The 25140-nt window shown below is 48.1% G+C and overlaps 2 protein-coding genes across 6 annotated transcripts in view; one reads left to right on the top strand and one right to left on the bottom strand.

Annotated features, from left to right (window-relative positions):
- LOC119460752 (major facilitator superfamily domain-containing protein 6) overlaps positions 1-16685 on the bottom strand; it is a 43305-nt gene extending 26620 nt beyond the window's left edge. For 2 of the 5 annotated variants that reach the window (XR_007468305.1, XM_037721830.2), the window contains exon 1: positions 3794-3951. Coding sequence is in view for 3 of the 5 variants with exons in the window: in XM_037721830.2 (XP_037577758.1) it covers positions 3794-3834 (41 nt within the window). In the remaining 2 variants the exon portion in view is untranslated. Of the gene's footprint in view, positions 1-3677; positions 3958-16322 lie in introns of those variants that run through there. The other 3 variants (XM_037721831.2, XM_037721832.2, XM_037721834.2) reach the window with 3 other exon arrangements.
- LOC125947450 (uncharacterized) overlaps positions 1-25140 on the top strand; it is a 273425-nt gene that overhangs the window by 2792 nt on the left and 245493 nt on the right. Inside the window, exon 2 of the mRNA XM_049672196.1 lies at positions 22434-22549. Within this exon, the coding sequence (XP_049528153.1) occupies positions 22434-22549 (116 nt within the window). The remainder of the gene's footprint in view (positions 1-22433; positions 22550-25140) is intronic.

The raw sequence follows: 25140 nt of genomic DNA, 5'->3' as shown, positions 1-25140 counted from the left end.
GAGAGAGAGAGACAGAAGAAAGGGGAAAGGCAGGGAGGTTAACCAGACGGGAAGATCCGGTTTGCTACCCTATGCTGGGGAAAGAGGGGAGGGGGAGGTAAAGTGACAGCAAAGTATAGATAAAGAATTGCGATAGCAAATTAGTAGAGAGCTATACTAAGCAAGGATAGTAGTTTAATGGGCCGTATAAAGTTGTAAACATTCGCTTACTGACTAAATAGACAAGCACGGTACCACGCGCGCACAGGTAAATCTCGCTAGATGACCGCGGAAACTCGCTATGAAAACGCCGGAGTGAGAAAACGCGCCAGCAGCAGCGGGCAAATTGACCTTCACGCTGTATCTCGCCTCGCTTCAACGCGAACTAAAGGCTCGTTTATAGTCCGACGTTATCGGCGCGCGCGCGGCCAGCCACGCTACGCCGGTTGCGCTGCGCCAGCCGAAACGCCATCTCCTCTATACTCCGACGCGCGCGCCGTAAGCTGTTATCTTCGGAGCATGCGCAGAACGATCCCAAGCCCGCGCGCCGCTTTATACCATAGAATAAAGACCAACTGCTTTATACCATCGGCGAAGCGGCGTGGGCGCCTTTATTTCTTCGCGCGAAATGCATTGTGGGTCGGCGCAGTCGGCGCGACCAACGCGCGAATGGGTCAGGAGTCAATTCAGCGCCGGGCGCGTCGGAAGCCGCCGGTTACGTTGGCTGCGCCGGTGCGCTCGACTATTGACCCTTTTCGCGGAGCAGTTTCCTCTAGAGGAACGAGATGGCACTTTCGGCGGCGCGCCATACGTTGCCTCAGCGAATGCTGACGAATACGAAACCATTACTGCTTCTGCCCTGCTACTGTGCGATCAGCTGTCGGAAATGCAACTGCGTGTTCGCTAATGCACTCTGCCCAATTCATGCTGCAAAATGTGTAACGATAAAGAGAAGACGTGTGCTGCAGTTCGCTGCAAAAATGTGATTCGCATATTTGGAATGGAATCAACCTGTGTCGCCGCTGCTACATAAGGACTGCCTATGTTGCCGCCCTTCGCGATGCACGGCTTTCCTCGAGGATAAAGAAAATATAATTCGTCCGCCTGAGCTGCATAGCTAACCTCCAAAAGAAAGGATTTCAACTCCAGAACGTCGGCACTGAAGAGTGAGTACCGCTCGTTACAAAAGGAAGTAGTGCCCTTACTGGCATAGTAAGTTTCTCCAACGTTATCTACACACATCCACCCCTACTCGCAGGGAAACCTACGCCCACCCTATCGCCAACGTATCAATAATAAGTGAATAGGCGCTCACTTGAATCAATGTGCCGAAGCATGAGTGACAGCGACTACACCGACAAGACACGAATATTGGAAGTTGAACGTTTCGTGACGGTCCACAGGGTAAGCGAGGGACTAGCGATAATACCTCTTTGCTACGAGCTACCGCAAAGTACAGAACATTTATATTCCAAGCTTTGTGCGCAGCAAGAACAAATCTATCCCAGCCGAGCACACTCGCGAGCGATTACGCTGAAAATAAACAATCAGATAGTGGCCGCACCGAGGAGCTAAGGAACTTTACTGAGTCAGAAACATGACAAGCCGCTGGTTCAAAATGTTTGCCAAATAAATAACGAAGAGCACACAGTTTGGACAGCTTGGAATACATTTCTAGCCCCGATTTTAGTACAAGCACCGTATACGCTGCTCGCGTCGTTTGGACAAGGCATAATGAGCTCTGAAAGCGCTTACATGTCATCTAAAGCTGTGGCCAAAGCTTAGTGTCGTCCGCACAGTCACCGCCTACGATGTGCGTCGAAACGGAGGTTTGCTGCGCCGCACCGGCGTCACGCGTTTGTATTGTAAACGCGTAGGCAATGGAGGCGGCTGAGGCAAGCTATGGACGCGTCACCACGTGATCAAACATGGCAGCGCCCGCAGGAGCGCGGCGAAAAGGGCCAATAGAGGGGTTCGTTTTCGCCAACGTGACGTAGCGTGCGCGCGCGCTCGCGTTACGTCGGACTATAAACGACCTTTAAACGTCGAAGGCACAACGCATACGAAGCTACCGGCACTCGGCGCATACACTTGTGTTCCCGTCGCAGATCGCTTTGAAGATGAGGCCCGCGCGGGCGCACACTTCGCCCATATCGCACATTGATTGCAAGATACGGCACCAGCGCGGCCGTGATGTGAGCAGCAGCTGAGAGCGGAATGCACTATCCCCCCTCCCTCTCTGGCGCCCCGCCCTGTGCCTTGCGCGCGAAAGACCGCGCGCTTCCGCCCTGCCTTCCTCCCTCGCATGCACTACATTAAGGCGCGATTGTCGGCTCATCCTTTTACGCTTTCACTCGCACATACAGCGTACGGCGCGCGGCGACGATTTTATTGCCGTTGGACTTTACACGGAACCTCACGGCGACGGCGATGCCGACGGCAGAAATGCGCTTGGAGTGTCGATATAATAAAAAAGTAAACAAGAGTGTTGCGCGCGTTTCTTCTGGCTGCGCTCACGTGTGGAAGGCGCCGCGATGGCGGAAACGAAGTGAAGATATCTATCATGACGTCATGACACATCGGTCTCCGGGATATTGAAACCGAAACTATAGACACTAGAAACATATATTGCGCCGAATAGTTCAGGATGCTCCGAAGTATTTTCTCTGAGCCTTAGGGTGTGTTCCAGTTCGATCCGACAAGCAAAGCTGTCTTGTCTGGCGTCTTAGAAGACAGCTTCTTTTCTGCACTAGTCTGCGCATTGGAGCATGAACACGCCTTGACATCTTTCGCCACCTGGCGTCCAATTTGACATGCGAAGGTAAACCGTAAAGTTAATACGGATACGAAGAACTTTATTAAAAGCATCCTGGGGAGAAGCGCCGCACCTTAGGGCGACACCGCGGGCCGCTCCCACGTGGGGACGGTTAGGCCCAACCTAACCGCCGCATCGCAGGCTCTTTGGACAGCCCAAAGCTGACGATGGCATTATATTAATGTAATTTTTATAACATTCATTTGAACTGAAAAGAAAACAATTATTTCACTCACTTTTTGTCTGATATTATGTTGCTTCTTAAACTGCATGCGTCACTGCAGACGACGTTATATAACATTTCTTTGCAGTTCGACGAATCGCGCACATCGCTTTCCCAAGCACTCGTTTTCCCTCTAGCCTAAACAGCACTCACGCTTGAAGTTTCACACACCAGCCTTCAACGGCCCTTCAGTAAGTCTTGCTAACCGAGCTTGCTAGAACCGATTCCATTCAGCTGCTCCCCGTAACAACAGCACTAGTCTGTGTCGTCTGCCCGCTATAGACAGCAAAGTAATCTGATAAAGTGAACGTGTCGGCTAGTTGGTTGAACACCTTGAACTAGGGAACAGCGCGAAAGTCGAGGGCGCAGAAGAGGCACACAACCACAACGGCGCTACGTGTGGTTGTTGCGTGCCTCTTCTGCGTTCTCGTCTTTTGCGCTGTTCCCTAGTTCGAAGTAACCTGCATCGTAGCAGGCTTGGATGATGTGTCGAACCTTTTCTTGCCGTCAACATCAGGAACGTACAATGACTTAAGATGGCGGCTGTCCGGCCAAGACGGCAAAGTAGCTCTCTGCGCATAGATTTGAAACACATCGCACAGACTATGTATTCGGACTTTCATTTAACGCAAGCAAAATGTGACAAGTAAAATATCTCACTTCAGTACAACCAACGTCCTCGGGTTGGATCAGGAGAAGCAAAACGGCACAGCGACCGAGCCAGGACGGCCGGTGGCAGAGGTAATCAATGCAAAATTGTAAACGAGCGTTCCCACCTTTTCTCTGCGCCGGCCTTCTGCTTCGCAACCGCCCCCATGCCGCCGCGAACGACACTGTCTCCACCGCTCGCTCTGACAAACCAACGCTGCGTCTCGGCTACGAAGCGAAAACAACCGAGAAACAGACCGCGTTACCCGACCGCGCGCGCAAACATAGAACGCCGCAAGGCCTTGAAAACTTTCGTGAGACTCCGACAGACACTGCGCCTGGCAAATGCGAGTCGGTGAAACGCGAAACGCACACAGCAACGTTGCCGAAGCCACAAAGTGTTGGCGGCAGGTGATGAAAGCTCGCGCCAACGCACCCCGCCGCCGATGATCGTTGCGGTGGGTATACCAGCACCAGCGGCGTCGCGAAAAGCAACGGCAAGGATGAACCTCCTTGAGGTTCCGTTTCGGGGCCGACAAAGTGCGCTGGTGCGATCGCTGTCGCGAAAGCAGCACGAGGCGTGCGACTGATTCTGCGTAGCGCGGTCGGTCACTAGCGACCCAGACTTGGAAAACGCCTGATAGGGAATCCAGCTTCGCGTTGGGATGTATATCCTGCAGCGCGTGGAGTGGAAGCACGTCCGTCGTCGCCTTTGGTGAACACACTGAGACGAGACTGCGTGAGCGTTAAAGGGACAATTAGTTTAGAAAGTATCCTAGTATTCCTAGATAAATTTAGACAGTATTCTTTAAAAACACTATTGTCGTTAATTTCGCGATAAAGCGAGGCCTTCTCTGCCTACTTTCCCGGGGGCGGCGTGACTGCCTGCGTGGCTGTTGGGTCGGTCGCTGCCTCGCCGGATATATTCGTGGATAGTTATGCAAAGATTATACGAAAGTACCCGCGAAGTGGCTTATATAACCCTTGTATGCTGACCAAGTATGCCCATCTCTCTTTTGCGTATAACGTAAAAAAAAAAAAACCTTCATACATAAAATTTAACATATGATGTCGGCTAAAAGGGATCTCTAAGCACACCGATCTGGTAATGGAATGGCTAATTATAATTAACAGATTCTTTTAACGCGATAGCGCTAAGAGCCCCGTGTCGTCGAAAATCCGGCGTTGGTGTCGGCGTGGGCTCGCCGGCGTCGTTGGCGGAAATAATCCCGAACCACCCCGACCGGGCAGGCCCTTCGCGTGGCGCAAGGCGTTAGTGCACAAAATTGAATTTCTGAAAATAAAATCCGCGAGAAAAATCGTAAAGCAGGACTTAACCACAACCTACAGAATTGATAGCGTCGGATTGTAATTTGAATATACGAGAGAAAAAAAGCCTGCTAAGCATCCAGGGATCTTTGAATGCTATCGCGTTCCACTCTTAAAGGCGAAGCTTAAGCTTCCTCCAAATTTGATTTGCTTTTATTTATCCACTCAGTATATGTACCACTGGGTGCTTGCCCTTTCTTGGCCAATTCTCCAGAATTCGCGTGTCCCCTCCACGATTCCTACGTGAAACCTGAACATATATATTGTCGGCTCGGAGATATTTCTGAAGCAGACTGGTTGATCCTTAATATGGTCAATTACATATCACAGGTTTTTCGATTTACATTGCTTTCTTTGACTTAGCCGTTCCGTATGCGCCACTGGGGCTGTGTCCGTGCTTGGCCAACCTTCCAGAATGGGTATATGTCCAACTTTGACACAAGAGGTACAGGCGCCGGATTCACAAAAACGTTCTTACGCTAAAGCTATTCGTAGAATTAGGTGTCAGCCAATCATGGTGTGGGACATAGCATTAGCGAAGGCTTTCGAATGGCAAGAAGCACTTACGAACGAAGAGCTTTTTGAATTCGGCCCCATAATCCCTAAATGTTGCTTGATACGTTTCGTCATTTTCTGTGCATACACCTGTCATTACTATTTCTTCCTGGACAAAGAGAGCGAGAGAGGAAAGGCAGAGAGGTTAACCACATGCGAGTTTCCGGTTTGCTACCCTGCACTGGCGTGAGGGAAATAGGGTTTGGAAAGAGGGCATTGAGAAGACAGAGAGAAAAGTTTAATTATACGAGATGCAGAGAGGTCGGCCTGAAGTACATTCCTCTAGCCAGCTACTCTGCGTTGGGGGAAGGGGAAGAGGGATAGAAAGAGGGAAAAAAGAGGAGCATGATGGGTGACGACGACGAGAGAAAGAGGATGTAAAACACGTAGCAAGCAATTTGGTCTACTCTAAGCCTATAGAGTTCAGGCCCGTACTTTTATAAAAGGTCCAATAACGCCTGGATGGCCTTAAAACTTGATCGAGCGTCTGGCCAAGGTCCTAAGATAACGTCCTCCGACAACGGTGGGCTGTCGAGGCGCGCAAGGTCATTGTTCAACTTTTGTCGCTCTTCCACGTATTTAGGGCAGTCACAAAGCAGATGACATATCGTCTCATTCACATTGAACAGCTCGCAGTCTAGAGACTCGGTGCGTCGCATGACGTGCACGTACTCGCGCGTAAACGCCACCCCAGCTAGCCTAAGTCTGTGCAGAAGACTGGCACAGCTGAGTTGAATTTTTGGTGGTAGGGGCAATGAGAAGCATCATACATCGCGTTCCTCCTTGTGATATGGCTGCGTGTACCCCGCACACCGCGCATCCGCCTGATTTGATGCTTGTATTTTAGCATAGCTATAGTGAGTAAACACAGCTGAAATTATTTTTGTCTTAAGTGTCCATTTGAACCTTGATTTATCTAGAGTTTAACAGAAGTACCTCGTTCAATCGAGAGTTTCGTTATATCGCTGAACATTTCAGGTTCCCGGCCCGATCGATTACTATCGAAGATGCCGCTTCAAGTACGCAACGACCGGTTAGCCTAGAGCGGAGTGGATGTAACTAATGGAATGACGTATAATTCGCGTAATCGCGTGAGCGCCGTATTAATCGTGCAGAATACTCGAGCACAATGAAGAATCCGAAATACAGCCCCCGTAATATCCCGAATAAAGCGTTCGGATACAACTATACATCCAATCGGCTCAAATGAGCAGTTCTCCTTGAAGGAGTTGGATCGAAAAATTGGTTTTTCCGATAAGGAATTTTAATCTTTGAGTGTCTCAGTCCAAATTTCAATTATTTAATGAAACAGAAAATTGACAAGACTTGGATTTGCTACAATTAGTGGCCGCAGACGTCTCAGTTGGGCTGATCGGATTGTTTTCCTTCGGGTGTTCTGAGGGATGCTACACAAGCAGCCCTAATAAAGTATGCGAAGGTCATATGGCCAGTAAGACTAGCGTTTCGGATTCGAATAAATCGCACCCTGTTCTTTCCGTCTGCCTTGCAAGGATATAATGCGTCCGAGCAGGAATTTTACTTGCGTATATTTCTTCACACGAAATTCACGCCCCTTACTTCCTCAAACTTTCAGTATTCACTGAAATACATCGCATTATAACCTGATTTGCATGAATGGGAACGACGGGGCGTTGCTTTCTCCTGCTCCTTCCTTAGTCTCGTAATTTTCGACTTTTTCTTTTTTTATTGAAAGGTATTATCCTGTACGAACGAGCCCGCGAGCATGCAGACTTGCGATTTTGACTTCTGATTGGTCAACCTCCAATTCGCCATCACCGACGCCACACGGGTTTAGTGTGACCTAGTGAAGCGTTTCTTCGGAACCGCTTCACTATGTCACACTACGCCACACTACGTCACACTACTTCACTACGCCACGCCGGCGTGCGTGGCGCATACGAAGGTATCGATATCGCGTGTGTGGCGCGGCTCCTCGACAACGTCGGATTATACATCTACGCCGGCACGTGCAAGCAGGCATGAAGACGCCGGCGCTCCGGTGAAACGTCGCGTGCGCTATAAATAGGCGTGCGTACAACCGTTAGCAACGATGACGACGACGTAAGCATTGCAAAACGGCGGGTCGCTTCCCTTCTGATCGCTTCCCTTCTTCAAGCATGCGACATTTTACTGTTTCAGAACAAGGCCTGCGACAAACCTTGGCTATATCCTTATTCTTTCTAAACGACCGCTGATCAACTGCATGTAGAAAAAAAAAAGAAGGAAAACAATGGATTAGTGAGTGAGTGAGTGAGTGAGTGAGTGAGTGAGTGAGTGAGTGAGTGAGTGCGGCAAATACGAGTGAGTGAGTGTAGTGAGCGCGTGCGTGCGGCAAATACCTGCTGTTTGCAGTAAAGGAGGGTATTAGCTGCGCCATGTACTACACTCTCCTAGTTGGTACTTCGAGCGAGAAAGGCACTGCCGACATGATTCCGACGAATATAAAGCTCTTACGGGATTGAAGCCTAAAGAAAGCCAACGAAACGCACACTACAAGGGTTACAAAAAGACGCCGTCAAAAATTCAAAGGGGGCCGAGCAGCATAACCATCTTTATCTTCCCTTCATGTCTTTTAGCGCAGGGCAGCAGGCTAGAGAGATTTGCATCGAACCGAGCCCCCTCCCCAACCCCGCTGCCTCTTCTCAAATGAACTATCCTGTACTATTCTGGCATCTATCTTGTGTTATCTTACCCCACCGTGTCCTATCTTATCCTCTGCTATCCTATTCACAACTAGTACACATAAAATTGGGAAACAGGGGCGGTATCCTCGGACGATCACTTCCGCCAGATTTCGCGAGACTCGGCGCTGGACGCGTCGAAGTTATACGACCCACAGCGCACTCTCCACTGTGCGAAGACCGCGAGCTCAGCACAGAGCCAGAAACGCTGCCGCCTCCAGTGCCGAGTCACGCGAAATCTCGCGAAAGTGAAACTATCCTCGAAAGTGATTGCCCGAGAATGCCGTCATGGAGTTTAGCTTCTGCGCTTCAGCGGTGGTTTCAGGTCATTCGTATTCCCGTATACGTCGGAGGCGCGCGCACGATTGCTTGAGTTTCATGGTGAGAATCGGGCCCGCTTGCCCGCCGCTTCGATTCGGCTGCGATCGATCCGCGAAACAGCAAGAAAATAACGCTCCGTCTCGGCGAGGTCACCAGTGTGCGCAGCAGCAGCAGCACGAGTGCGGAGAGGCGAATGTTTGCGACACGCATAGCGACGCGTGGCGACGTGCATGACACACAAACGTGCGTATGCCGCGCACAGTGCGGCTTCCGACGGCAGTCGGTGTCGCGGCAGAAACGACACGGAGCGCATTTCTGAATTGATCGAGGATTCCCGCTATGCCAGCGGGACCTCCACCCTTGTAACAATGTTTTATTTCTCTTTCCGTTGCAGGCACGTAATTAAACACAAGAACTATATACGTATGGAGTGTCTTCTTTTTTTTTTTTTTTAACGCGTAAGCATTTCTATGCTTACCCAGCGAGAAAACTGTCCGTCCCTCCGTCTTCCCGTATAAGACGATCGCTTTCAAGATAGAGGCCGCAGAAGCGAGCGACTTTACCTTGCCCTGTCTGTCGCTTCAACACGAACTAACCGGCAACAACACAGCGCTCACGGAGGTCTCAGCACAGGCCGCGCACCCTGCCCCTTTCACAGATCACTTGCAAGCTATGGGCCCGCGCGTCTGTCCTCAACGCGAAGCGGCGAAAACACAGCGCGCGGAGCTATCAGTAGTCGGCACTCTCTAGTCCGGTTCGCAGATCGCTTTCAAAAGACGGTCCGCGCGAACGTGCCAGAGTACGCTTGATCAGTACGTGCCGGTGCCGTAGTCCTTTGATCACGGTTCAGAATGGTTCGACACGGATGGACAAGGCGCTAAAGAGCAATAACGGCTTATGATGATCGGAACGCCATCAGCGAAGCTGGCGCCGCCACCTGCAGTACTTTGGTTGCGTTATCAATGCACCTTTCGCCGCCCTGCGCACCAGTTCGTGTCGCCGCAGCGCTATCGTCTGTACTGGCCGGATCAAGTGTCATAACACTGATAATGACACCGGGCGGCGTGGAGATGAGCAAGTGGCACAATGCTAGAGAACTCCCAGAGAAGTTCCTGCGCGATTTTTTTTTTTTTTATCTAAGAGAATACTTACAAACCACCTGAGGCATGTAGCGCAATTCTACTGCTTGAGCTAGATTACTGTACGAGGTGGACATTATTTGCGCGAGAAATCGAAATACATAATCGACGAATTAGCGAAATGTCGCTAGTTATCTTTTCAACTAATTGCTTTGCGGCATATATCGGAATGTACGAATTGTAGGCGGTGAGTTCGAAAGTCATATCCACGCGAAATAAATTCTGAGGATGACGCTAGTTTTCAGGTGTACGTTCCTGAAATGTGCGACGAAACACATTGGCGCCCCATTTATTTTTGTGCTTCAAGCATAGGAAAGTAGGGAGTCGGCTTTCGAACTTGAATCGAATACTACGCACTAACTATTCGTATTCGAAAAGGAATTATTCCGTATTTTCGAATACAGTCGAAGACGGATATATCGAACCAACATATAAAAATTATTGTGCATAACGAACAGCAGTGAAATCCGCTTGAAAATTTTTGTTTAAACTTTTTATTTGATATATCGAATTACCTATATATCGAACTTTTTGTGATCGCATTCAGATTCGATATATTCGGGTTCGACTGTATTCGAAGCTAACCAAATATTTCGCAACCGAATGATCCGTTCTCCGTCTTCTAAACAAAGTATTGCAAATTATCAGTACAACAACAAAAGTTTTCGAAGCAATGCAGAAACAAAATGGGCAATACAAGCTTTGTTTTCGGTTTCGCGGCTGAATCCTACATGATACGACCTGTTATTTTTACTTGTGGTATCCCTCTCATTTGGTGTTTTTCGCAGTTTGGTCATGTAGCAGTTTTGTCTTTTACGCTACAGCCTGTGATGCTTTCCTTGCAATGAGTCCTTTAGATGTGTCTACGCACAGAAGACCTTCAGCGGCTTTTTTTTTTTTCCACAACTTCTGGTGTTTTTCCCGCAACCATTAATTTTACCTTTTGGGAAAGGTAGTCATACAGCAGCCATTCTTTCTCTGAAAACTCGTTTGTAGCCAGCCTCTCAAGCTGTTTAGAGGCTGTTTTTTATTATTATTGACCAATTACAGATCGTGTGGTTAAGACTAATCCTTTGTCTCTATAGTTAACAGTGCTTTTTGCGCTAGTCTGTATAGGCATGGTACCTAATTACACCGATATAAATATTCCTGCTGTAAAGATATGCCCTTGCGGTTGACTATTCAATATTCGAATCAATATTCGGAAATTTTGATATTCGCCCATCCCTAATAAAAAGGCGTGTTGTTAAAAAAAAAAAACGGTAAATAGAAGAACAGTGCATTTTTGCCTCAAGTTCGACAACGCTTATATCAAAACTGGTGCTAGTTTTAAAATTCGGTCCAAGAGAGTGTGCCTTGAGAACGCAGTGACTTCGATTCGTAAACTGCACTATGTACCCTAAAGTAATTAGAAAGTTAATTACTATGCATTTTGATATATTTGCAAGTAATGTCCGCCTTTTCGAGTAATCCAGCTCAAGGAGTAGATTTGTGCTGTACAGGCGATAAAAAAAAAAAAGTTTGCTACCTCCCCAACAATACACCTGGTATAAAGTCTGCATTCAATTGAGCACATGATGTGCAGTCACTTGTGATCGACATTACATCCAATCAGCTCGCTTCCGCCAGAGAAGCGGCATTAAGTACCAACAATTCGAAAACCAACTCAACGAAGCACTCCAGCAGTCACGCACGCGAAATGAAACGTGAAAAAAAAGAATATATATATATATATATATATATATATATATATATATATATATATACCAACCTCGCCGTAGTTGGCAGGTCGCACATGTGTTTGTCCTAAAGCGGAATGACCGCAATATAACGTGTGGCATGACCATGCTTGGTCTCATTGCGACGCCAGCCAGCGCCTTTTTTTTTTTTTTTTTTTTTTTTTTAACGTTAGGACCAAATCGGCCCATTGACCGCTCTAGACCAGTGTGATTCCAATTGTACTGTTTACTGAGACGTCATCGTCGTGTGACGACAGTATAGAGTTACATCTCCATTTTCCTTACGCGATAAGAACTACATCCGGCACCATTCCCGGGCCTTCTTGCATATTCTCGTCAACAGAAATATTTAAAAGGACTAAAGTGTGTATGTGTACGTTTCGTGAGTACGTAGTGTGCCAGGCTGAGCCCAGTTGGCTACCCTGCGCTGGGGAAGCGGGAAAGGGGACTGACAGATGCGAAGGAGAAAAGTAAACAGTATGCACAGACACAGCCGCAATGAAGTCGTTATGTTTCAGTTCGCCACAAGCAGTCATATAGGCTGGTGCGTCTCAAGAAACGCAGCAGTATAGTTTTGTGGCTTTTGTACATCGCAGACGCACCAGGCCACGGTCCCAGGAGCTCCCCTTCTGTGAAAGGCCTGTCATCTAATTTCCCTAAAGCATATCCCGAGGGGCAAGCCTCGATATCTGGATGATGGGCAGTCACACATGAGGTGTTTTAATGTTTCTTCAACGTCACATGTGTACCAATTGATTAACACTGTTAGAACAAGGAATGTCGCTGATGCCAACGTTTCGGCAAGGGGTCTTGTCCTCGTAAATGCACTGTCCAGTGACATCATGCAATGGTTCTGCACTATACTGCGCTTCGTGTAACGATTCAATGGGGGCCAACAACGGCGGCTTTTGACAAGATGAGCCAAACGGGTAAATATGTGCTTAATAGGCAGTTTTCAGAGAAATAGCGTGCTCAATGTACGCTGAAAGTAGCGCTATCAATACTTCCAGCATTTATGTTACTGCCGACAATCACCCGATTGCTGTGGCACTGACAGTTCTTCTTTTCTTCTTCTTTCTGGGGTTTTACGTGCCAAAACCAGTTCTGATTATGAGGCACGCCGTAGTGGAGGGCTCCGGATTAATTTTGACCCCCTGGGGTTCTTTAACGTGCACTACAACGCAAGCACACGGGCGTTTTTGCATTTCGCCTCCATCGAAATGCGGCCGCCGCGGCCGGGATGGCACTGACAGTTATGATGATATTACGCCCCTGAGTCACTGCGAACCTATTGTGGTACCATGAGCCACCGACACCTTTCCGCATGACCGACGGAAGGACGCCTCGGCTGCCGTAGACTTCCGGCCTTCGCATTGTCGGTCGATTGTGTGTTGTGAATTTGGGTTTCTCATATTTGCGTGTTTTCGTACACGCGCTGTCGTCGCGCTCTTTCTCTTGTCTTCTTTGCTCACCTGATCCGAATCGGTGGGATCCCGTGTTCTATGCACGGGCAGGCGTCGTGCTCCTTACGGTGACTGTTGCGAGTGCTTCTGGTGACTGATGATTTACCGATTGACTGTTGCTGGACAATCCATGAAAAGCAATAACACTACTGCGCTTTGTATGTAACTAGGAAGGCCGTGCCAAATTGCGTGCAGCGCTGACGAATCAAGAGGCAGGCTTGCAGCGCGGCCTGATAATGGTGGTGACCTCCGAAAAGAAATGAGGCTATGCAAAGGAACGAGAAATCGACGCGCTCACTGGCGGAACACTTCAACGAATGCCCGTCGCACAACATGTGAGGCACTGTGGCGGATGTTGTGAATGAAATGCGTAAATAAATAAAAAAAATATCGACAATGATTATTTTTTTCTATAACGCATTTGGTTGTTCGTCAGCGCTCTCTCCTGTGGTTCTCTTCAGTGTCCCTGTTGGGCTGTTAAAATGCTGTTAAATTTAACAGTAAGCACGAGCTCTGTTTCCACGAAACTTCATTGTTCGCAGAGCTGGACCAATCGTTTCCATTTCATTGGATGAGTACATGAATTTCACTTTAGTTTGATTCAGCTGTAGTCTGATTTCAGCTTTAGCATGATCCTGCAGTCCAGAACCATATGGCCTCCACTCCATGTGCGTTTGGTCACCGCACACGACGAAGGCGACTACAGAAGCTGCCACGACGCCGTCGTCAGACGAAACTGAGCAGCGAGCGGCGGTTGCTGTGCAATCTGAGAAGGCTGCCCTCGCCAACCGCAGCGCCGGCGCCTATGTCTGTGGTGTCTACACTCTCCTCTCTCCCGTTTCTCACGATCTTATTACCGCAGTGCATAGTCTGCACTGCGCTGCCCATCTTTGCAGCCCTGAGAGCATGCGCGCGCACCAACATTCGCCCGCGCGCACGCACGCACGCACACACACACACACACACACACACACACACACACACACACACACACACACACACACACACACACACACACACACACACACACACACAACACACACACACACACACACACGCACACGCACACACGCGCACACCACACACACACACACCACACACACCACACACAGCGCACACACACCAACAACACACACACACACCACACACACACACCACACACACACACACACACACACACACCACACACACCCACACACACACACACACACACACACACACAACACACACACACACACACACACACACACACACGCACACACGCACGCACACGCGCACACACACGAACCACGCACATCCACCGCTATTGGCTCAGGGGCTTATGGCGTTCAGCTGCATAACACAAGATCGCGGGTTCGATTCCCTATATATACCACGGCGGCTGCCTTTGACTGAGGGCGGAATGCAAATACGCTCATGCAGTTCGATTTAGGTGCGCTTTAAAGAAACCCGGGTGGTCAAAATTGACCTAGATCGCCTCATTCATTGCCTAAGTATTGTTTGGGAAGATAGATTCTATCAATCAACACACAGGCGCATAGACGGACGTACTACGCACGTGTGCGGTGAAGTCTCCGGCTGAGGTGGAAGTAAGGTTTGTACACCCAATGCCCATACAGCCTCCACAGCAGGCCGTTTCACATACCCCACTGCGACTGCGTCCTCCATACAGGTGAACCTTGTTATAATGGAGTTGTCGAGACCGGGAAAATTATTCGATATATCGGTATCTTCGCTATAACCGTAGTTCATCATTTTGCCTTTCTGTAACTGCAAGACGGCGCGCGGAAGCCACTGGGATGGATGGATGGATGGATGGATGCTATGAGCATCCCCTTTGAAACGGGGTGGTGGGTTGTGCCACCAAGCTCTTGTTATTATTTTGCCTAATGCCCTACCTTTATTTTTGAGAAAACACACAAATACAAAGAATTCCAAGCAACAAACTTTTTGAACCATTACTGGAACTCTGTTCCTGTAAGTTTCCATTGTTGGGGGTCTCCCTACTTTTCTGCCACTAAACCACCAACCGCCTCTTACTAATCCCTATAGCGGACATGTTTACTCCCCCCCCCCCCCCCCCCCCTATCCCTTAACCCAAGGGCTTCAAGGAGGTCAGAGGAGCCTAGACTGGCAGCTGGATAGATTTCTTCACATTCCAATAAAACGTGGTCCATAGTTTCCCTAGCTTTAAAGTAAGGAGCTTCCCTTTGAGTTATCACAACTCGTTTCTTTCCTGATTTCGTTTTTTACCTTGAGGTAGTTAGTCATAGCAGGTTTATTCTAAGCACAACAGGCTGATTCACGTTCAGAAAAGCGCGAACTCTTTTTTATTTTTGAAATACTGAAACGCAGATTCGCAGGCCGCTATCGTTCCACGCATAGAGGCTGCCACTGTTTCTCTGGTAGGATGGCATGGTGATCACTCTGATTGGAAGTGAGGGCAACCTGCGCACGCACGAATTGTTGTAGTTAGTGAAATAGTGTGATCAAATCATGGTGAGTGTGATCATTGTTTACTCGGTCATCGTCATGAAGTCAGTCTTTCGTGTTCCTTTCTTCCTTTTTATTGCTTTTTTTTTTGATGGCCCAGCTATTCACGTGGTTCGCGATATATAAAAGCAGTGTAATATATATATATATATATATATATATATATATATATATATATTCACTATAGCCATCTTCGCTATACCCGTGCATATACATATGCATGAACACCTGTGGGAGTTTAATCAAGACCGGCGTTTCTCTTTCCATTAGCCGTTAGTTCACAATGTGCAGATTTACTTTAACGAGACCAGTTCTACTGTACTAGCTTTTGTCGTAGCGCTACAGCTCTTTTCATAAGACGTTCCGTAAATTTTTCAGTTTTCACGGTCTTTTTTCTTTTTGGGTTAAGCACAAAAAGCAAGTTTATCCGTATAGAAAAGTGCTAACGGCGCACATACAAGGGGAAATACTGTTTGCATCAGCCACTAGAATTCTGCATTTTTTCTCTCCATTCTTGCTAGGTAGGTGGCGTGGTGCCGTGATCAAATGTTGAGATCGAATGGGCCGAGATATTAGAAACAGAGCCTCCGAAATCCAACACTGCGGCGCAGTTTGGTCCTTTTCCTGGAGATGGCGCCACCGATCCAGTACGAATGCGAAATGCGAATGAAGTGCCAGCTGGCACATTCGCGCGTGTTTCTCGTGAGTTTTCCTCAACGTGCCGAACACGTTACCCGCGGCTTGAGTAATGCACACTGCAAACATGAAATTTCTCGCGTCGTAATTTTCTCTTATGACAGCGGTGACGCTAAATTATCTAAGAGTCCATAGCTCATGAAACGAGCGGCGACCGGCGGCGTCCGTTCAAATGTAGCAGAAGGCCTAGGAATCGCGGCAGTGGCACCGGCATGCTTACCTCATTAGAGGGTCTGGACTGGTCTGGACGAGTCCTTTAACAGGGATCTCTGGGCAGGCAGCAGTCAAGAACAGTTCTCAGTACAATACGAACAGTTCATCAAGGCAGCAGGTACATAATTTCCGACGACGCCAAGCAGTGGAAAGCGAGCATCCGCGACGTTCCCATGCTGGATATATCGATCGCGCGCGAACGTCAGCGTCGACGCGCTGGTTCATGTAATCACGGTGCAAAATGTGCTCACTCTTACGACGAATGTGCTGCACATGGGTGTAATAATGCTTGTGGGAGGTTAGTTTCGCCGTTGACGATTTTGTTGCCCTGATCACAAACCGGTCATTCTTTGAGTCCAGTAGGAGGTGCCGGTATCAAAATGAGCGCTACAAGTGGCATCCGTTTCTTCTAGATGGCAGCACGTATTCACCTTAGATGAAGGCGGTCTGGCCGTGCACTTTCGATTTCGCGGTGCGCTGTGTACATTAACGCTCAAATAAGAGTTGAAGCCTGCGCTCAATGTTCATGACCTTTATTCTTCGTCGCGGCTGAAATATTAAATTTTATCAATGAGAGATTAAGAGACGCTCTCGGAGCTGCGGGACGAGGGTTGTTAGGCAGTAACCATGTACGGGAAATGATAGCCGACGTCTCTCGATAAAGCTCTACTTTCACTCTACCGCCTTTGGCCGTGGGGCAGGAAGTGGAGGCAACGCTTTAGTTTTTTTTTTTTTTTTTTTATGGTGAACGATCCTAATATAGGTAATGGCAAAGATCGAACTTTGCGCCTCGGACCTGTTCACTGTACTGTGTCAACATTGTGTCATCGCTACATGAGTACAGCCAGTGGCGTAGCCAGGAATTTTTTTCTGTGGGGGGTATAATTTTGTTGAATGCTTTGACAGTAGAATGGCGGGAAGGATAGCCATAAAGCGCCATTGCACCAAAAGGAACACTCGCGACGACTGCGGACTCTCCTTCGCGACGAGGCTAAAGGATTATCAAGAGGTTTAATCTTCAGCGAAAAGGTGGTCTGGTGCACCGTGGTCTGGCCCCTTAGAGCTCAATATAAGAAGACCAGGAAAGCATGCAGAAACGGTAGCAGTTGTAAAACCATCGTTATCGAGGGGATGGCCTCAATTCCCGCGAGGGGATGGGGTAAAAATATCGCCACGCTCATCTGTTCACAGCAGGGAGTTTAAACCAGCCTCCCAGATGTAAGAGAGCAGTGTGCGATACGAGGTGCCATGGAGCCACGTGTGCAGGCCGTCGTTTTCGTCTTATGTTCGAACCTTGGCTAAGCGTAACGTGGATATGGGCTTATCGTCTTGAGAACAAATGGTGCAGCTGAGGTTTAATAAGCCCTGTTTGATAAAAGATTATGAGCACTGTTTATTAAAAGAGCCTTCCCGACTGCCATATGTGACAGTGTTGAGCCGTCTGATGAGGCACGCAACACCCGCAACACCCAATGTGTTGTTAGTAGTCACAAGACTGGATGAGCGGGCTTGGCAAGGAGGTCTATAGGAGCATACAGCTTTCCACCTTGATGGAAAGAAGTCAGTCAACGGTCTAAAGGAGCCTTGCACTGGCGTTTTGAGGCATTGAAAGGGCTTGGGGAGAGACTGACGTTCTGCAGGCGCACCTATTTACCTTTCGTAAATCTGTTTGTGAACGAAATGCTAATTGAATAACAAACGTATATTAAAGGTTTCGGCGATATCTTTAGGGGCGGAGAAGAGACAGCCGCAGGAGCAAAATGTCTAGGCGCTTTAATGCTTGGGGGCAGAAGCGCAATTGACTTCGCAGCACTCAGCGTACTCTTCCAAGGAAATTCTACCGGCGTTTGTCTAGAACTTGCTGAACACTATGCAGGAGCTTGTGGAGCTAGCTGGTGCCTTAGACTACCATATGTGTGAATTACAGCGCATGTTCGGTTTTCTCTCCGTCAGTTCTCGTCCTTTGTAGAGTTAGAGAAAAAAATTATTGTTCATGGAAACATTACTGAGCTCAATAGCCAAAATGTCACAGCCACTGCGCTTGTCGTTAGAAGTACGCCGGCGTAACAGTGCAGGTCCAAATTGCACCACATTGTTATCACTTTCACTGCATCTGCCTATCGGGGTCGAAAAGTAAGGGCACTATTCCGTCGTGTCTTTCGTTTCAAACGAGAAAAAAGAAAACGAAGAGAGACCGGGGACTCGTAACAGTGAAACAGCACGAAGAGTCGTTGGCGCGTGGCCCGTGTTATCGATCACTGCAGCTCTCGCAGTGGCGCTGCAGCATCGTCCTCGAAAGCACTGTCACGTACCGGAGCAAAGGTCACATTTGTTTTTCCGCTCGATGACATATTTTTCCGTCGTGCATATGTCTTCTCGTGCGCAATAAAAAAAAAAAAAAATGCAGAAGGCATTCGGAACAAGCGGTTCTTCTAATCAGGTTTTCTTTTCATTTGTCGTTTCAGATCGGCACAGAAGGATAGTGATCCTATTATATATAGAGAAGGCTCAAGGCAGGAACAGGGATAACCTTCGCGGCGGAACAGCGCCTGCGCAGACCGAGCGCAAGTTGTGAAGTACCATTGAGCATTGCCAGAGTAATATCCAACGCGGTGGCTCGGTCGCTATGGTGATCGACTGTTGACCACGAGGTTGCGGGTTCGATTCACCGCTGCAGCGGCCCCATTCTGATGGAGGTGGAATGAAAAAAATAAGGATGCTCGTGTTGGTCAAACATTTATCTGAAGCCCTCCTCTCTTAGGGCGTTTCATAGTCCCTTTGTTGCCTCTAGGATCATGAAACATGTAAATTAATTTACTAAGGGAGCGGGTGCGTGAACCTCAGAACTATGCAGCTAAAGCTTGTTGACAAATTCAGATTAATGCGGGTGTTCTCCTTCGCACTCGAAGCATCCTCTCTTTTCATTTTGCCACAGAGAACAAGCCAGCTCCCTAGGTCGCGTCCCGTGACCTGCAGTTGTATTTCCGAGCAAGCTTTGAAAGCACGAACGCTGAATTCATTGCTTAGCTAAAACATATAGTGTCCTCGCGGATAAGATGTCTGAATATATTATAGAGAACTAAAAGAATTCAGTACAGACCTTTTAAGGCATCATGCCCGTGGGCGCCGCCATATTTGGTCACTCGACAGCGCCTACCACTGAGCACCTTCTGATCCGCGTTTGCTCGCTGGCGCTGAGCCGTGCTCCCTGAAGGGCTGCAGAAGATAGCGCTAACCTTCCCTTTTCTTATAACGAACCACTTAGTATTTTGCTCGCTTGTTTAGAATGGCCACGGCGGCCGCAACCACGGCTCAAACCACCGCTATTTCCGCCACCATGGTGAGTAGTGAGTGGGTAGACGACACATGACTTTTGCCAGCGCCTCGGAGGTGCTGCTTTGGCCAAAGGTGCATCCCCCCCCCAGCCCCCTTTAATTTTTTGGCCTTGTAGATTGTAGTCCGACATCCGTGCAAGCTTTCTTTACGGCGAGTTTTTTTACATGCTGGTGGGTTCTCTTTAATAGTCACTAAACCTCTAAACCTTTCTTGCCTCTCCAGACGAAGAGAACAGTAACAGCTGGGTAAAAGAGGGCCTTCAGTTTGTCAAGTGCCGTAAGCTCACGCAGCGCACAAAAATTTTAATGGGAGAGTGAGGACATCTGGACATCCCCCTGGATCCGCGCATGCTGGTCTCCTCATTAGTGCGAGAAACGTTGACCCCGACCCACAACTACCACAACACGTAATGTCACTGTCAATAGGTTCTGGTAACCTGGTGCAAAATAAATCTATGTTTGTGCGTGGTTGGGTGCAAGGGGGGAGTGCGGATGATGCATGGTGTATCAATCGCATGTCGAACAACGTTTCAACGGTGTGGTGAAGGGTCTTTGAGTAGCGACGCATGCATGCACAGTGGCGTTATGCATCTGGTTTAGTAGATACAAGTCCTTAAATCACGGGTCCTGATTCGGACTTTGGGGTTACACGGATACGGAATCACATGGACTGAATCTCTCATGCATGTAGCCTAGTGGTCTTAAACCTAAGTAGAATAATGTGATTTGCCCTTAATTGAAGTCACTCAGGCTCGCACACGCTCGCATTACTGGGACTCACTGCTATTACTGACGCACACTTCTCATCTCGATTCAGACTCTCACATTATGCGTGACTCATCTGGACTAACTAGGAGTCAGGTTTACGACCCCGGGAACTGTCCTCGACTCACTCAAGTTCGCACTCACTCGGACTCGCCACAGTGCTAACTCAGACTAACGGGCCTTAATCTCAGTAAGCCGACTGAGGTGAGCTCGCCGACCTCTGGTGACCAGGTGTTGTAAAACCAGGGCTCCGCAACCGTTGCACTCACAAACCGTGCCTGTGCGTGGGTGGGCATGACCACCTCGCTTTTTCGAAGATTCAATCTGCGTGAGGACGTTATACGGTTCCTATACCGAGCACGCAGCTTGCGACACGCTTTACCGCACTTAATTTTCACGAGCGCGTGCCCCTTTTTACGAATATAGGGGTTCTCTTCGCCTTTCGACCGACACCCGTCCCTCGACTCCCCTTCCCTTAATCCCATCCGCTTTATCGTTGCTTTTTGCTTGTCGTCTGCTTAGGTGTATTGCAGGAGGTAGGAGTACAGGCGGCATCGTAAAAGCAAAAGAAGGAAGCGTTTTTAGCGTCGGTGCTTATCGCGTAGCGGGTGCTGTCGGCTATATGCAGGAGTTTCGCTGGGCGCTGAAGCCGAACGCATTTCATTAGCACCTCCCCCTCCCCCCTGGCACCCCTTGTGGGTGCGTTTGCCTCCGTCAATGCATAAGAGGTCTGCCATGCGCGCGAAGCGTAGAAACATTGGTGGCGAGGCAAATGGATATTAGTCAGATGAAAAAAAAAAAAAAAATCATGTGGATCCCACGCATTGTGGGAATCAATGTAAGCGCAGTTTTCTGTGCTTCTTGCGTTGATTGACGATAATTCGCGGTGATGTTGAAGCCGAATGTTTAAGTTCTTCGGCGCTTTTAGTGCAATACAGGAGTGGTGAATTGATGCAAAGGTTACCTTGCGTGCCCCACTTGTGTTTGTCTGCGTAGTACACGGAATACGTAGCGAGATGTGTTCGCTTGAGGCGTTATTGTGCGCCATTGTTCGTAGTCTGCGAGAAGGTTAGCACTGTCATTGCCTAACACGGCGCATCGCATCGTGGCAGCAGTGTTAAAATTTATTTAAATTACAGGGTATTATCTGACAAAGCCACAATCTGATTACGCGGTAATTGATTAAGCGTACAAGGTTGAAACTCCTTGAAGCTTGGACAGGCTGGCACAATCGCAGGTTTCGCGCGGCACACAGCAAAATGAGATGTTCGATGATCCAGAAGTGCGGCCGCTGATACATGTCATCCTTAGATTGAACGGCCGCTGCAGCATTAGCGATCAAGAACCAAGTGTGCGCAACTGAGGTGTCGAGGAGTAGAGAGAGCCGGCTAATTTTGGGAAGTACCATTCAACAGTGAAATGCGGAATTACTCGAGTAAACAAGTCAATTTTTTATACTGTTTTTGTTTATACTTCTTAATTTACCTCGTTGGTCAAATTTACCTGTCAAATAAACTATGAAATCTGAAGCTGATAAGCTTTTGCCAGAGGCTTGATGCTGTCAGCTTTGTTTTAAGAGCAGCCCATTGTAGAATGCGACTGCCGCAGCGGGCATTCGATTCCGTGACCTTGGGCTCGGCAGTAGAGTGCCGTAATTTACGAGCAACCACGAAGGCCTAATGGGAACGACAATTAAAGGAACACTGTGGCTTTGTTTACAATTATGAGGCGCCCATTTGTTTACCTAAAAGAATGCTCAATGCAATCAGCCGCCTTTGCTGGTGGCGCAGCGAAGAGTACGATTTTGAAAGCGCACGCTTGTATAGATACAAAACGGTCGTTATGTGCGTTTCTAAAGGACGCGAGCCGTCCTTCACACAAGCGTTAAGTGGGAACGGAACGGTGGCAGCCTTTCGTGATGCGTTCCACGCTCGGTGGTCGACAAAGCGCTCCCCTCTTTTATTTTTGCGCTGCCGGCTCTTTAATTGGGACAAATGGATTCCGCTTTGTTTGCGCAGGCCGTGAAGTTGGCACCACATTTATCACCAGACGAGAAACAAAAGCACCGGCGGGTGGGTGACCGCTTGGACCGTAACCGGACGCACGCGAGGACATCTCCCGTTGCCGAGCGATGGTAAGTTTTCCAGAGATGCACAGGCGCGCCCGTTTGTTGACCCACAAACCCGAGCCCGTATTCACAAAAAAAGCTCTTAGGTTAGAAATGTTAGTAAGAGCAAGTTCTAGTCAATCTTGGTGTTGGACATTTTTATTGGCGAAAGCGGTCAGCCAGCGGTAAATGTTAGTTACGAACAAAAAACTTGTTACGAACAAAAAACGGGCCAAAGTTGCCCGATGTAAGGCCAGTATGGCCCAGCGGTGTTCATACGCTGCCACAGCTTCCTGTGCTGCTAAGGCCTGTATTCGTATGCGTTTCTTCCTATACGGCGACACATGTTAAGGGGTATCTCCACCCAGATTTTCTAGAGCTTGTCGCAGGTATCGCTACCGTTCGTATCGCCTACACGTTATTACGGAAGAAGACGTAGCGTCGAGAAAGCAAACCTTCTTTGGTAATCACCCACAGTTCACTATCACCACACACACACACACACACACACACACACACACACACACACACACACACACACACACACACACACACACACACACACACACACACACACACACACACACACACACACACACACACACACACACACACACACACACACACACACACACACACACACACACACACACACACACACACACACACACACACCACACACACACACACACACACACACACACACACACACACCACACACACACACACACACACACACACACACACACACACACACACACACACACACACACACACACACACACACACACACACACACACACACACACACACACACACACACACACACACACACACACACACACACACACACACACACACACACACACATCGAAGCGATGTTGGGGTGATAACTTTGTAAACGTCCCTCCGCATATCATGTGATGTAGTAACGGAGCCATACAAACATATATAATCGGTGTGCCAAGTAACTTTGAGCCACAAGTGAAAAATATGCAAGTGCCACGTAGCTGGACAGGAGCAATTCAGACAAATTATTTGTAATTCGCCGAATTTCAGGGTGCGGCAAAAGCTTCCGCACACAAATAAAAACCCATAAACGTGATTGCGATGCACTGTAAATAATCACATTTATCTTAACGCAATGTGTCATGGAATCTAAATACATAAATCCAAATATATTTTTCGGAAAGTTCACCTTCTGCGCGAATGCAAGCTTTGAGTTCCTTCGGAAATGCATTGATGGCGTCATGGATGTAGTCTTCGTCTAATTCACTCTATGCTTTTTCCAGTGCCTGACGACGAGAAGTCAAATTCCGGTGAGGGGAAGAGTAGGATGTGCTTTTTAACTCAGGCCACACTGAATAACTAATCAAGAAGGATTAGATACGAGCTGTTCGGAGGTCAATCTTAAGCGCAAATGAAATCGGGCAAGTTTTCCGTGCTCAATTTTTGCACTACCTTCGCCTTGTGAGCCGGAGCGGAATCCTGCTGATAGCTCCACTGACGGTTTCTGAAGTTTAATTCGGCCCAAGGTAGGATCACCTTCTTCAGGACATCTTCAAGATGGTTAGCGCAGTTCACTTTCGCTCCCTGCTCCATGAAACCCAGTGGCATCGTTCCATCAGAAGCGATTTCTCCAGAAACCATCACTGACTGATGTTGAGAAATTCATTTGGCAATCTTTCCACTAACGCTGGTTTCTTTGAGGCTTCCTGGTTAATTCTCCTGTTACAAAGACAATTCGAGAAAGTGTTCTTAAAGGTGTGCAATTTAGAAGACTATGAAAGATTGATTATGGACAACGCATTTTATAAGTCACTATTGGAGTATCTCTATGAAACGGGCCTGCATGTTTGTATTTAACTCCATTATGACGTTATACCGCGTGGAAACCAAGCGAGAAAAAATACCCTATCGTTAAGGTTGTTTAAAAGCCACTCTGTATTGTTGAACACTGCCTAGCCTGTGAAGAGAATGCTACGATTGCGTGCCGTACTACCGAAGCGTTTGAGTAGGTCCTTGCATCTTTTGACCCTACATCTCTTTCATGTGCTCTGTGAGCTTTCTGGACCTATAGTAGGAGAACTTGAGCAGCTACTCTTTCAAAATTCCTTTGAAAGGAACTTTGGAAATTTCCTTTGGTTTGGGGCACTACAACTGATTTTCGGAGAGTGCGGGGACTTCTGCCTCACCCTGTACATAATTAGCTGTTATTAATTAACTAACTTCATTAAACATTATATTCAGAGCAAAAGTGTCAACGAGAAGATTGTAGACCACCCTGAAAAATTCTCGATCCAGCTTTCTCTTGCTCAATACGGCTACATAAAGTTCTTTCCAAGCCTGAAAGATAGCCGCGAAATACGAAAAAATGCCGCGCGACTAGTCAGCGTTCAGTTGCTTCCAATTGGGCGACGCTTCTTTCGGCAGGGGACACTAAAAATGGACACTTTAAATCAATTATGTATTCGTTACTTTCGCGGTTATTACTTGATTAGTAGTGAGAAAATGAGTTCTTTTTTACAAACCTAGAACCGAAACCCCATACCCTGTACGCCAGTGTGACAACACAAATATCAAAATCCCCCCCCCCCCCTCTCTCTTTTGTATTGGGG

This window comes from Dermacentor silvarum, chromosome 8 (genome assembly GCF_013339745.2).
Source record: "Dermacentor silvarum isolate Dsil-2018 chromosome 8, BIME_Dsil_1.4, whole genome shotgun sequence".
Classification (NCBI taxonomy): Eukaryota; Metazoa; Arthropoda; class Arachnida; order Ixodida; family Ixodidae; genus Dermacentor; species Dermacentor silvarum.
This window is presented reverse-complemented; position numbering and strand designations above follow the sequence as displayed.